Here is a 14128-nt window from a genome sequence, read left to right as displayed (position 1 = left end):
ATGAAAAAAGTTTTGGTTTTGTGAGTATTATGGATTTTGAAATTCCAGATAAGGGACGCTCAAGCTCTATCACCATTTTTGCATGATAATTTTTCAAGTATGGGAAAAGCCCCCAGTGAATTGCAATTACACTTTAAAGTGTTAATGATTTGCAGCTTTTAAAGAGTATATGATAACATTGCAGTAGGACAACTATGGTAACATTCTTGCTGATTCTTTGTTTCTAATATTTCTATCAGAAATCTCCCCAAGCACAAGTCTTAAATCTATTATGAAAAAGAAAGACACTGGTTACCATGCGGGAGGTAACGGCACCAAAAAGAACCTCCAGTTTGTTGGGGTAAATGGTGGGTAAGCATCAATTAAAGAGACAAAACTGCTTTTCATTTATAAAGCTACCATTATATTGAAGTCAAAAGGATAAGAAAACACTGTCATGTTACACATAGCCTCATTTATTCCTCTGACATTCTAATATTGGTGAAACTGCTATAATAGCATGTTAGGGAGCAATAGAGTACAAGTAATTAATAGAAATATTGAAGAATACAGTCCCTAGACAATTATCAATGGACTTGAATGCTTAGTCTCCATACAAACTTCACAAAGGAACCTAGTCATCCTTCCATTGGATGAATAATAGTTTCTGGAACAGGCATGGGCAGCTACACACACACCATGCAGTCATTGTATCTGATCTGCAATTTGACATTTTCTTTCTATGTATTTCTACAAAGGGAGCCAAATATTTAGAAGGTTGATTTTTTTTATTTTCTTTTACAAAGACATTGGTTCCTAAATCCTTTACTTGTGTTTGTGTTTTATGCCTTCCAGTAATTTCTGACTTATGACAACCCTAAGGCGACCCTATCATGGGGTTTTCTTGGCAAGATTTGTTCAGAGGAGGTTTGCCATTGCCTTCCCCTGAAGCTGAGAGAGTGTGACTTGCCCAAGGTCACCCAGTGGGTTTCATGGCTGAGCTGGGAATTAAATCCTGATATCCAGAGTCATAGTCCAATCTTCCCATGAACTCTTTACCGTAATTTTCTGTGAAAATTTGTGCAGCAAACAGCATTAAACAACAACTGTCATGGCTGGTTTTACTATGAAGGGAATGTTTGTACAGGCATACCTTGATTAACAAAGCCTCTGATAAAGAAGCTCCTTTTTGCAAAGTTTTTTTCTGCCTGCTAAGCTCCCCTTTCCTATTCATCCTTTGTCCAGCTGAAAGGTTTTTTAGCAGCATCAGCACCTGGAAAATGGTGTTGGAGGGCTGGAGAAATACAGGTTCCTAGGGTCAGGCTACAACAGTGTGTCTACAGAAAATTATGCAGTTAACAAAATTTGACCTGGGAACAGGTGGGCTTCTATTCTACCTGATCCTAGTGTTCTGTGTGTGCCTGTCTACAACAGGCAAGGCAAACAGCAGCTGTCTCCAGAATCTCTTACTGAGTATGTAGAAAGCAAAACAGAGAGAGCTCTGTGGGTCTGGCCACTGAAAATCACATGGAAAGTGGAGGCTATGAAAGATGCCTTTTTGAAGAAGCATTCAAGTGGTCTCTAGAACATTCAAAATGTTTATGTTTATTTTTGTAAGGCTTGCCTAAAATGACATGTTTCATTTCACAAAGACTTTGGATAAAAAGTTTGCTAAAGTGTGTTGGACCACTCTTCTTTTGTGTGGTATAGGAAGCTATTCTTTTCATGTTCTGGCAGTGATGCCACTAGAGTTGGTGTCACCTGGGGCAGTAACTCATGGTGTCACCCCTTCAATTGACCATACCAAATCATATAGAATCCATAGTAATGTTTTTGTACTAATGTTACTAAAAAATTCATTCCCATGTATCAGTGACAATAGTTGTGATGTCTTTTAAAAATCATTTTAAAATTAGTTTTTTTTTAAAAAAAATTAAATCTAAATTTTAATTTTTGAAAACTTGAGACCTCTCCTTTCTTCTGCCACTTGGCCTTGCCCCACTCACACAATTTTTTCCATCGAGCACCATCATTTTAAAAGGATGCAAGTGAATGCCACAGCCCTTTACTGCCAAAAGGCAGATGTTTAAGGAACAGTGGTGTCACATCCTGGGTGTCACCTGGTGTGTCCTGCATCCCACACATGCCTAGTGATGCTCCTGACCTCCGGTACCAAATTTTCCATTAAAGAAGTAAGGAAGTAAGAAAGAAGCTAGGAACACATCAGCTTTGTTAACTGAGGTAAACTGTACTCCTTAGGTTTAGCCTCCCTAGTTTCTAGGGCATCTTGAGAATCTAGGCCAGAAAACAAGTTGTTGAACTTCTCATGTTCATCTTCTTTATTTGTATGGTTCATTTCTCCCCAGCCCAAGGGGTGGGGCCACTATGTCCCTCCATTTGATTTGGATTACATTTCTCATAATCTCTTACCATTGGTGATGCTGGGTGGGGCTGATGGACTTGCTGCCAGTATATTTAGAAGGCCAGAAGGACTCCCTGCTCTTCTATCTCCAAATCCACATAGACTTATTACTTCCCTTCTGATGGTTGTTGGTAAACTCACAGAGAAGGGACAAAATGCACTGTAATTCTAATACACATTGGACAATCTTACTGACACTTGCAGCTAATCGAAAAATGAAACCGTAGTACCAGAGTACTAGTTGCAGTCACCTTGTGAGCATATATCTGGCTAACAGGAGGCAAATGGTAACTAGTTTCTCTACAGATGGGCTCAAGACTTTTCAATAATATAATATTTTGGAGGTATTTCCCCCCTGAAAAGTTCAGTCTAATCTCTGATATTTCTGTCCAAAGTATGATGACTAGGAGGATACTGGAAGCATTTGCTCCCCTTTTCAGCTAACCAGTGTACCATTATGTACAAACCCAAGCAAAAGTTAGTTGCCATTTCCTCAAACACTTAAACGTCACACTGATGAGCTTGGCTTATAACACTAAACCATAGTTAACACAAACTGCAGGTTTAAATATAATGACAAAATTGTGGTGCATTGAAAATGGAAGAAAAACCCGTCTTCTTACAGCTGTTCTGGAGTAGTGGAGGGTGAATGTATAAGCTTAAGGCTCATGTATGTAACAATAAACAAGACTGTAGTTTTAACCATGGTTTAAGTGTTACTTGTCAGCTGGAGTGTTGGGAAGCTTCAGGAGAGTTGGGAAGGGTAATATCTGCAGAATGCTGGGTAAGCCATTGTTAGGAATGAGTGCAGTATATGAGTAAAGGACTTGGGATCACAGTATCCTCATCAAACAGCTTCAGTCTGGTTCTACCTACTGCATGTATCTAAGCAAGTGATTTGTAAGATTTTTATCACTATTAATTGGGTCCCAGAGCATGTGTGGGAACTTCCGTTCAACCTACTATCTTAACTCTCTCATTATCACAAGAATAACATCTCGAGTTTGTGGAAATAATTCAAATTACTTCTGGTGAATTAGGTCCATATCCAGTGGAAGCACAAATAAGTATCTCAAACAGTTGAATTATTGACTAAGTTCAAAGTCAGATAAATTAGATACCTAATCCAGATTTGTCAAGAAGTCAGATTTGGATTGGTAAAAGTAGCTGAATATTGTTGAAAGTGTACAATAATCTGCACCAATCTCATTTATTTTATTAATACCATGACTGCTTCTGTCCATGTTTGTTCTTTTTTATGTCATGTTCAAAACAAATTGGGTTGGATACTGAGAGACAATGTATTTCATTAACCTTGCATCTGAATGTACTAGTCTCTCTCTCTCTCTCTTTTAAAGCTTCAACAGTTTGGCTCCTTACGGCGATATTAAGAAAAAGAGAAAGGGTGGGACAGCATAAGTAAACATTTATATCTGCATGAAGCAGTACATGTACACTGATTGCTCTTAGACCCTTGTTCCAGTCAATTCAAAACCAGCCAATGTAAATCACAAACAAAATACATCATCCTGTTCTTTTACAAAGTTAATTTGCAAAATTAGAATTACTGATCCATTAACCCATGTGACCTTTTAAACTTTACTGGTGTTTTATGTGCAATAACAATTTTAACAATAGCCTACTAGAAAAAAACCTAGCCAAAAATGTACAGCATAATTCAAATAAGAGATTTCTGAGGATAATCTTTAAAAGTGATTGATTTTGCATAGTGGTTTGGTAACTGATTACTTAATTTGGTATTTTGCTTTTAATATACTGCATTAATATTCCTAGACAGAGTTCAGTTCTGAATGATGAAAATTTCAGGAGGTTGAATTTGATTTAAAAAAGCAACACGATTGCTGGTACTATTTATTATGCCCACAGCCCCACCCCAGTCTACTTGACTAGCAGAATAGCCTGGAGACCAAGCAGTCCTGGTTACAATAACCATGCAATCACCTCTGACATTAAAAGGCTAAGATGGTTCTGGTTGAAGATGTCTGAGAGTAGCTTCTCTGGGGAAAATATGGATGTGCTGGCTGGTTGCTACAACATAGCTGAATTTTGTAGCATGGCCACTGGACCATGCAGAGTCTGGAGTTCAAACATGCCTGAGGTTAACAGGAGCCAAAGGAGCTGGGAAGCCATGAGTATAGCAAGTTAGTGGATCTGTAATCACATTGTCAAAGCAAAAAAAGAAAAGGAAAGGAAAGGAGGGAAAAAAAGGTTGCATTCAAATATAAACTGCTTAATTGGCTTCTGATTTAAATGAAAGCACTAAAAGGTGTTTCAGGTACAAATAATAGAATATGTACAGGTATGTAGTAATATTGATGCTTTGGTATTAGTGCCTTGCAGCAAAACAGATGTTAGTGACCTGGCCATAAGTATCCAGCTAGAATTGTATATAATCATCTTCTCAGTGGTCACTAGAAGACTTGTGTTCCCGTTTTTGGAACTGCTGTATGCCACCAATAGAAACACAGAAAGTTCTTGTACAAAGAATAACATCAGTGGTCTATCTAGCTCAGTATTATTCACACTTCCTGGCAGCAGCTTTGAAGGTAGACATCTTTTCTAGCACTATTGGAGATGGTAGGGCTTGAATGTGGGAGCTTCCAAATATAAACTATATGCTCTGCCAGTGAGCTACAGTCCTTCCCTGGAATAACCGCCATGAGGAAAAGTACTGGAAACTATTCTGAATGAGTTCCAGCTGATCTTTGGCAGTCGGATACCAAGGAAACTAGAAGTAGCCAATGGCTCTGTTGTTTCAGGGTAATGAATCCACTGGGTTTTATGGGAACCACCCTATGTTACATACGAACTATCCAAAGTGCTGAAAACTATTAACAAAATAGGGTCAGCATTTTCGATCACTCTCATAAGATTTACCATATCAAAGTAATGGAGCATCAATTGCTCTCTGAAACATTGTATACATTAAAAAAAAATTATCAAGAGGCTATTTGTAAGAGTTCAGTATCTTTCCTTGCACTCCAAGGAATTAAAAAATGAATCATCTACGGGTTCTGTAGGCCTTGAATTTAAAAATGAAATATGTGGTTAAAACCATAAGTTTTGTTTCTAACTGTAATGGCTGGATGAAAGGAATACTGAATAATGCCTGGTGTCCTCACTCAGTTATGAAACAACATCCAGTGAAGATTCAAGTTGTGAAGAGACCTCCTCTGAAGGGAATTCAGATAGTGAGACAGAGAGAAAGTATGGCAATGAAGAGCATAGACAGCAGGATGATGGCAATGAAGATGACAAAAGAACACCTGGAACTTCTCAGTTTGCAAGGCAAGATGATACTGGTGCAGAAGAACTGGAGGGACCCCTCAGAGGAAGCATGCAAACACACAAGGCAGAAAGGTAACTAAGGCTCTGAATGAACATGTAAAATTTGTACAGAAAAGGTTTTTGTTCTGTCTTGCCTTCAGATTGAGTAATATATGTTGAGAGAAATAATAATATAATGTAGTGTATGTTTCGGCAAGCCTAGGATGGCTGATTGCTCAGGGTGGGGAGAGCCTTTCAGAATGTACTCTACTGTTTGTGCTCTTTTAACATCGCTTCCTCTTAGCTGCTCTCAATTCTATTGATAATTTTTATTTTTTTAATAAAATTATTTTAAAAATAATATCACTATGACATGAATTTTACAGCTGTATCTGTTTAAACCTCTGTAAATTGCTTGAGTTCTAGGCTGGAAACAGGTGGACTATAAATATAATTAAGTTGATGAATTAGAATGAACACACACACACACACACACACAGACCTCTCTGCAAAAATGGAACTCACCTATATTCAAGTCCCATTGGCTTGAATGACGGTGCGTGCCTGTGGAGGCATGCCCTATTTTGTCCCCCTCAGTTTGCCACCTGCCAACGGACAAGGGATGCGAATTTCAAGTCCATGAAAACAGAGGGGCGACTGCATATGAATTACATCTGCACGTAAATGTTGGAACAGTTAGGATTATTATTAGCTACTCTATTTAGTTTTCTATGCTGATTTGTGCATTTCATGCAGGAACAAATTTAACTCCTTGGATTTCTTGATAACTAAAGCAAATGATACATATTACATACCACTTTTTAATAGAATTTGACTGAACTTTGGAATAGTATGTTGCATGATTGCTTGACAAAATATATTGGACAAAAACATATTGTACATTTATCAAAGTTGGCAACAAACCAAGATAAGGGAAAACAACATCCCTGTTAAAGCCTTGTGCTGTTGTAGGTAGCTCATCTGTGGCCCACTCATTCTTTGGGTAAGACTTTTATGTACTGGATGTGACCATTAAGGCATGCTCTATTCAAAACTAAGACTTGTCCACATTGTGCACTAGAAACCATGGCCACAATAGAACATGAAGCAGATTTAAGGCTAGCAAGAATGAACTTAACCGGTGTTGTGCTGTGACCAATGCCTTTATGTAATATGTTCTTTGTTAAGGGGTGGGCAATACAGCCTTTCCAACCCATTTTGGCAGCTCCCAGATATTTCCCACTTGGGAAAAAATATTTTTGTCAAAATGAGAAATGCATCTCCTGGAAGCCTTCAAGAAAAGTGATTTTTCTTTAAAGCAAGGCACTTGTTTTAATGTGAAGGTATGTTTGAAGGCTTTTCTGGTGTTTCTATAGATTCAGAAATCAACTTCTAGTAAGTTTTGCTTCTGGAAAAGAAATGTTGCCAAAACCCACATTATTTTGGGAGAAAATGTAGCTCACACTTGATCCTTGGTCACAACTGGCACCCACATCCACAAAAATGGCCCACATTTACTTTGTATGGAAGTGTGCAACCTGTTGGCCTCTACATACAAACTGTATTGCCTATGCTCTGCATTGAATCTTTTCAGTATGGCCTGGTTGTAGCTTACCTGCCTGAAGAATGGTTTTTCACTAGTAGTGGGACATGACTTAATTCTCCACAATCACCAGCCACAATTTCATATTTCTTACAGTAAATTGACAGAGATGTTTTTCCATTTTCAGATTTAAACCCTCTGCAGATTTTCTGAAAGGTTGCCAGATCTTAAGCAAACACCTGCCAGAAATAAGAAACACAAAGGACAAATTACTGGTATGTATTTTTTCAAATTGCATTTTAACCATTTCTTTCTTTGAGTTTCATGTTTAAAAAAATCCTATAAAATGATTATTTGTGAAATAAAGGAATCCTGTTGCACCTATGAGACTAACTGAGAAAAATAATTTTCTAGCATAAGTTTGTGTGGACTTCAGTTTACTTCATGAGATGCAAACCTTATGCTTGAACATTCCTTTTCTCAGTGTCAAAGGCGCTATAGTTCTTTTATATTTCTATATGCTGAAATAGACTAAGGCCTCATTCCTACTACTTTTTAAACTGGATCACATTTATTATTATTTTATTATTATTAACCTTTATTTATAAAGCGCTGTACATTTACACAGCGCTGTACATACAATCTTTTTAATTGGACGGTTCCCTGCCCTCAGGCTTACAATCTAAAAAGACACGACACAAAAGGAGAAGGGAAAGGTGGTGGGGAAGGGGCCTCTCAAGTAGGATAATACATATAAAATACATAGCAATACAGGAAATGATTCAATAAAACAGACAACAAAAGAACAACAAAAAGCAAGTGACAATTATGCAATGCCTGGGAACGCTTCTCTGAACAGGATGGTTTTCAGCTCTGTTTTGAAGCTGGTTAAAGAAGAGATGGCTCTTGTTTGTGGGGGAAGAAGTTTCCAGGAGTGAGGGGCAGCGAGTGAAAAGGGGCGAATCCGAGATGGGGCAGAGGAAATCCTGGGCAGGGACAGCAGACCTTGACTACCGGAACGGAGGGCCCGAGTGGGAAGGTGAGAAGAAATAAGGTCTGATAAGTAAGGAGGGGCCAGTCCATGGAGGGCTTTAAATGTGGACAGCAGGAGCTTATACTGAATACGAAAAGGGAGGGGGAGCCAGTGAAGGGATGCCAACACAGGAGAGATGTGGTCAGAGCGGTGGGCAGATGTGATAATGCGGGCAGCTGAATGCTGGACAGAAATTAAAGGACGGAGGTGAGAAAGAGGAAGCCCAGCCAGGAGGACGTTACAGTAATCGAGTCATGAGACCACTAGGGCATGGACCAGGATCTTGGCAGTAGAGTCAGAGAGATATGGTCGGATTTTGGGAATGTTGTATAAAAAGAATCTACAAGCCTTGGCTGTGGTCTGGATCTGAGGGATACACGACAGAGAAGAGTCAAAGATAAAACCAAGACTGCGGGCTTGCTGGACTGGTTGAATAGAAATGTTGTCCACAGAGACAGAAAAGGAGTGTTGAAGGGTGGGCTTAGGAGGAAAGACAAGAACCAGTTCAAATGACCCTGGTTTCCACTTAAATTGATTTTTTTCTGCGTCTTTTTCAATAAATCGATTCCACACAAGTGTGAGCCAGATGCGGATCAGAATCGATTTAAATTTGCCCTTCAGCTGGCTGGAATGGGTCCATTTTGAATCAATTCATGCATGAATGTGAACCATAAGTGGATTATTTTAGAGGGAAAAATGCAATTGAGGCAAATGTAGGGGGAACCACACTCCGCTGTCGACTTAATCCATCGATTCAGATCACACATCGATTTATCTGTAAGTGGGAATGTGGCCTAACACAACTGTGTGTGTCATTGGATACTACTATTATTTGTGAAATAGCTTTTATGGCTTACAGGCAGTAATGGTTTATGGACATATTATGGTTAACTTCAAACCTATTTGCAAAATCAAAATTAATTAAATTCTGTCCTAGATACATAGTTTCACTCAGATATCTTATTAATTTGTGGGGGATCAATAATTTTTTAAAAACTCTTTTATGTTTTCCATTTTAATTTTTTTTTTAAATTTCAGGGTAGGACATACAGAAGAACATCCAAAAACAACAGGAATACATTAGAAGAACAAATAATTTTTATAGTTTTATATATACCAGGAGCAGAGAACTTATGGTCCTCCAGTGGTTGGTGGAATGCAGGTCCCATTGTCACCCAACACTGACTATACTGGCTTGGACTGATGGGAGCTGCAGGCTAGCACTGTCAGGAAGGGCAGAAGTTGTCCACATCAAGGTTATAGAGAGTGTAATGAGAAACTAATGGATTGATTCATGGCTTCTGCTTACTGGAAAGCTTGCTGACTGGTAAGGCTGTATATAATAAAGACTGAGGTACTGCATCAGCAGACAGAGCTACAATAACATGTCTCTGTCATTGCAGCTTCTTCTGCTAGTGCCCCTGTTGGAACTACCTCTTAAGCCAGATAAAACCCCAAATGTACAGCTTCAGAGGTGCTGCAGAATAGGGAGCTAGCGAATGAGAACTGCAGCACTATCCTGGTTGTGTGGTGCATTCAGACTGGCAGCTGAAGAAACCCCCACTGCAATTATTTCTCTCATTGACCGGGCGAGTACTGCACTCCTCTTTCTCCATGTATTGATCTATCATGCCTCAGAAACCATTTGGTTGGGGCATTGCCTGGCTTGTGATGTAAGTTTCAGCTATACTTTGTTTTAATTTGCCATAAGCCTCCTTGAGTCCCATACTGGTGGAAAAGTGAGATAAAAATGAAATAAACAAAGAAGGAAGGAAGGAAGGAAGGAAGGAAGGAAGGAAGGACTTTAAGTATTAATAGCTGTTATTTACTTGATCCTTGGAGTGTCAGTATGAGGTAGACTGTATCCACACTGAAGAAATAATCCAGTTTGACACCACTTTAAATGCTATAAAATTCTGGGACCTGTAGTTTTGGCACCAGCTACAGTTCCCAAAATTCCATAGCATTGAACAATGGCGTTAAAGTGATGTCAAACTGGATTATTTCTGCAATGTGAATGCAGCTATAGTAGGTGATTTGGGTAGGAATCCAAAGTATAAAAACATTACTGAACAGTTTCCTCATTGTTTGATTGTTTGTCTTCCCAGAGGCATGTTTTAAGTACCATCTGCCAGGAGTGGTTCCGTATCTCAAGCAGGAAATCATCCAGCCCTGAAATAGTTGCAGCTTATCTCCAAGACGTCGAGACAATCCACCCCCAGTTACAGAATATAATTGTAAATTTAGCGGATGGCAATGGCAATACAGCTCTTCACTACAGTGTTTCTCATTCCAACTTTCGGATTGTGAAACTTCTTTTAGATACAGGTAAGAATCCCATAATTACTTCTGAGGGGGATGGAATATATTTCCATTTATTGTGCTCCCTGAAATTACTTTTTCATTCCTTTCCTTGCAGCCAAATTTGGCATTCATTTTCTTCAGTCTCAGTTATTCTTGTCCTCTAATTGGTCTTCTTGCACTGTGCCTTTTTTATTTTTCACACTATGCAACACTCTACCGAAATGTACTGTCTTGCCTGCAATATAAAGACCACATCAATGACTGGTTTCACTTCTTTCTATTCTTGCCTAATAACAGAGTCTGGAAGTAACTTGTCACAAATACCAAATTATTTGTAATTAATGTCCTTTCCCTAACAAAAAGATGTTACATTATTCTTCTAACAGTTAGAATTAACGTCAGTCTTCATGCAGTGCAACTGTGACTTCAAGGTATTTCTATGTAGTGAGGTGTGACTTGACTAAATAGTGAAGAAGGAATATCATATGGTTCCAGTGCTGGCTCATACTGTACCACATACTGCTATATTCAAAGGGGTTTTATGTTTCAAGAAATATAAATGGTAAATAGATTTTTTTTTCAAAAATTAAGTATAACAATTGCTGACTGTTTGTGAGGGAGGTTTAGTCTTATAACAGCAGCTAATTAATTCTTTAGAATAACTGGAAACATTATATAATGGATGTTTCATATCACAAAGCAGTTGTAGCGTCTTTACATCCATCTGTCTGGAAGTTTAATTCCTGCTAGGGCTGTACACGGGGCCCCTGATTTGATTCAGAGCCTGATTAGGTTATTTGGGTCCTGGTCCAATTTGGACCAGGTCAGTCTGTACAGAATCTGTCATGTACCAAATACTAGATCTGTACTGATATATCACTTGCATTAAGAAACCAAAAATGGTGTTTTATATACCGTATTTCAGACATCCGTGTGAAATTTGGAGACAAGGTAGATCTTAAGAGGGGATTTGTGCTGGGCACCTGCAAAACTTTGCTATTTTTCAAAAACCAACAGCTCTTTTCAAAACTTGTTGTTTACTGCTCAGTCTTGGCAATTCATTTTATAGTGGTTTTGCCCTGGCACAGTCTCCCAAGAGTAAGTCTTCCCAGGCTTTAGTTCTCCAGATGTTTTGGACTTCAACTGTCTCATCACAGGCTATGCTGGTGTTTTGGGGAACTGACGACCAAAGAAGTTGAAGAACCTAAGGTTTGATACACTGTCACAGACATCAATCAGCTATGTCTATTAAAATGAAACTAAGATGTATGATAATAGTGATAATAATGACCAGTGTTGGCCAGCTTGTTGTGGATGCCCTACAGAATATTTACATAGGAATATTTGTTGTTGTTGTTGTTAACCTCCCTTGAGTTGATTTTGACTCATGGAGACCCTGTAGATGAGACATCTCCAATACTCCCTGTCTCCCACTGTTCTGCTTAGTTATTGCAAACTCATACTCGTGACCTCCCTAATAGAATCCATCCATCTAGCATGTGGCCTTCCTCTCTTTCTGCTTCCCTCCATGTTTCCTAGCATTATTTCTTTTTCCAATGATTCATGTCTTCTCATGATGTGTCAAAAGTATGCCAACCTGTTTTGTCATCTTGGCTTCCAGGGAGTTCTCTGACTTGATCTGCTCAGGACCCGTTTGTTTGTCTTTTTGGCAATCCACAGGATCCTCAGCACTGTTCTCCAACACCACATCTCAAATGCATTAATTTTCTTCCTATCTTGTTTCTTAATTGTCCAACTCTCACATCCATACATGGTAATAGGGAAAACAATGGCTTGTACGATTCTAACTTTTGGGATCTGTTGTATATCTTTGCATTTTAGAATCTTTTCTAGTTTTTTTCATAGCTGCCTTCCCCAATCTTAATCTTCTTCTGATTTCCTGACTGTAGTCCCCGTTTCTATCAATGTTTGATCCCAGGTATGAAAACTCTTTTACTACCTCTATTTCTTCATTGTCTAGTTTGAATTTGCCTAGATTCTCATTGTCATTATTTTTGTTTTCTTCATGTTCAGCAGTAGGCCTGCCTGTGCATTTTCTTCCTTGATTTTTCTTAGTAGTTGTTCCAGGTCTTTGAGGTTTTCTGCTAGCAGTATGGTGTCATCTGCATATCTTAGCTAATGAGCTTACTTGCTGTTCACCACTATGATCTTTGGAATAGCGGTATATAAATAAAACAAATTAGATTGTTGATATTCCTTCCTCCTATTTTCACTCTTCCTTCTTCTGTGTCCAAGCCTGCTTTTCTTACAATATGTTCAGCACATAAATTAAACAGGTAGGGTGATACGATGAAGCCTTGTCTGACTCCTTTGCCAATTGGGAACAATTCTGTTTCTCCATGTTCTGTTCTGACAGTAGCCTCTTGTCCTGAGTACAGATTCCTCATCAAGACTATCAGATGTGTTGGCATTCCCACGTCTTTAAGGGTGTTACATAGCCTTTCATGATCAATGCAGTCAAAGGCTTTGCTGTAGTCTAAAAGGCACATACTGATTTTCTTTTGGAATGCCTTGGTGCACTTCATTAGACCTCGTATGTTTGCAGTATGGTCTCTAGTGCCTCTTCCTTTCCTGAACCCTGCTTGCACCTCTAGGATTTCTCTCTCCATATATGGTTGGCATCTGTATTGTAGAATTTTGAGCATGATTTTGCTTGCATGGGAGATTAATGCTATGGTCATATAGTTGCTGCAGTCTTTTGTGTCTCCTTTTTTGTGGATGGGGATGTATATTGATCATTTACAGTCAGTTAGCCATCATTTTGTTTCCCATATCTGTTAACACATGTTGGTTAGCACTAGAGTTGATTATGTCAATGTGGACTGCAGCAGTTCTATTGGAATATCATCTGTTCCTGATGATTTGCTTTTTGCCATTTTTCTTATTGCAGCTTCTACCTTGCTTTTTAGAATTTGAGGTTCATCTTCATATGGGTCTTCATTCCATGTGTTGTTCATTTGATCATCTGTTTTATATAACTCTTTTCTGTACTGCATTCAATGTCTTTTTATCCCTTCCTGATCTTGAATAATTTTATTTTTATTGCCTTAAAGCATCCCAGTCCTTGGTTTGAACTTTCCTTTAATTTCCTGGATTTTGTGGAATAGGTTTCTAGTTCTTTCTTTTTTGTTGTTGTCTTGACTGGTGGATAAGTCGATTAAAATTTTAGGTCAATTTTTGATGAAAATTTCTAGACTTATACATGAGTATATACAGTGAATATGTTTTTAAAAGACAGAGGCTTCATCTGTAGTGCAGAATTAATCCAGTTTGACATCACATTAACTGCAATGGTTCAGTGCTATGGAATTCTGACATTTGTAGTTTTGTGAGCTAGTTAGCCTTCTCTGCCAGAGAGCTCCTGTGCTGCAACGAACTACAAATCCCAGTGTTCCATAGGATGGAGCCATGACTGTTAATTTTGCAGTGGCAATAGCCAAAAACAACACCTTAAAATTCTTTAAAAGCCATAGATGAGTGAAACAGTCATAGCAGCCACTCCACCTTGAAAGATGGAAAGCCACATGAATAAACACAC

General features: G+C 38.6%; 1 protein-coding gene across 1 annotated transcript in view; it reads left to right on the top strand.

Moving 5' to 3' along the window:
• KANK4 (KN motif and ankyrin repeat domains 4) overlaps window positions 1-14128 on the top strand; it is a 37613-nt gene that overhangs the window by 11442 nt on the left and 12043 nt on the right. Inside the window, exons 4-7 of the mRNA XM_089515303.1 lie at window positions 240-351; window positions 5549-5782; window positions 7420-7507; window positions 10374-10593. Coding sequence (XP_089371429.1) covers window positions 240-351; window positions 5549-5782; window positions 7420-7507; window positions 10374-10593 — 654 coding nt within the window. The remainder of the gene's footprint in view (window positions 1-239; window positions 352-5548; window positions 5783-7419; window positions 7508-10373; window positions 10594-14128) is intronic.

Source organism: Sceloporus occidentalis, unplaced genomic scaffold, assembly GCF_023333645.1.
Source record: "Sceloporus occidentalis isolate IW3139 unplaced genomic scaffold, rSceOcc1.0.p SCAF_3, whole genome shotgun sequence".
Taxonomy (NCBI): Eukaryota; Metazoa; Chordata; class Lepidosauria; order Squamata; family Phrynosomatidae; genus Sceloporus; species Sceloporus occidentalis.
Note: the sequence above shows the minus strand (reverse complement) of the source record. Positions and strands in the feature narration are given on the sequence as shown.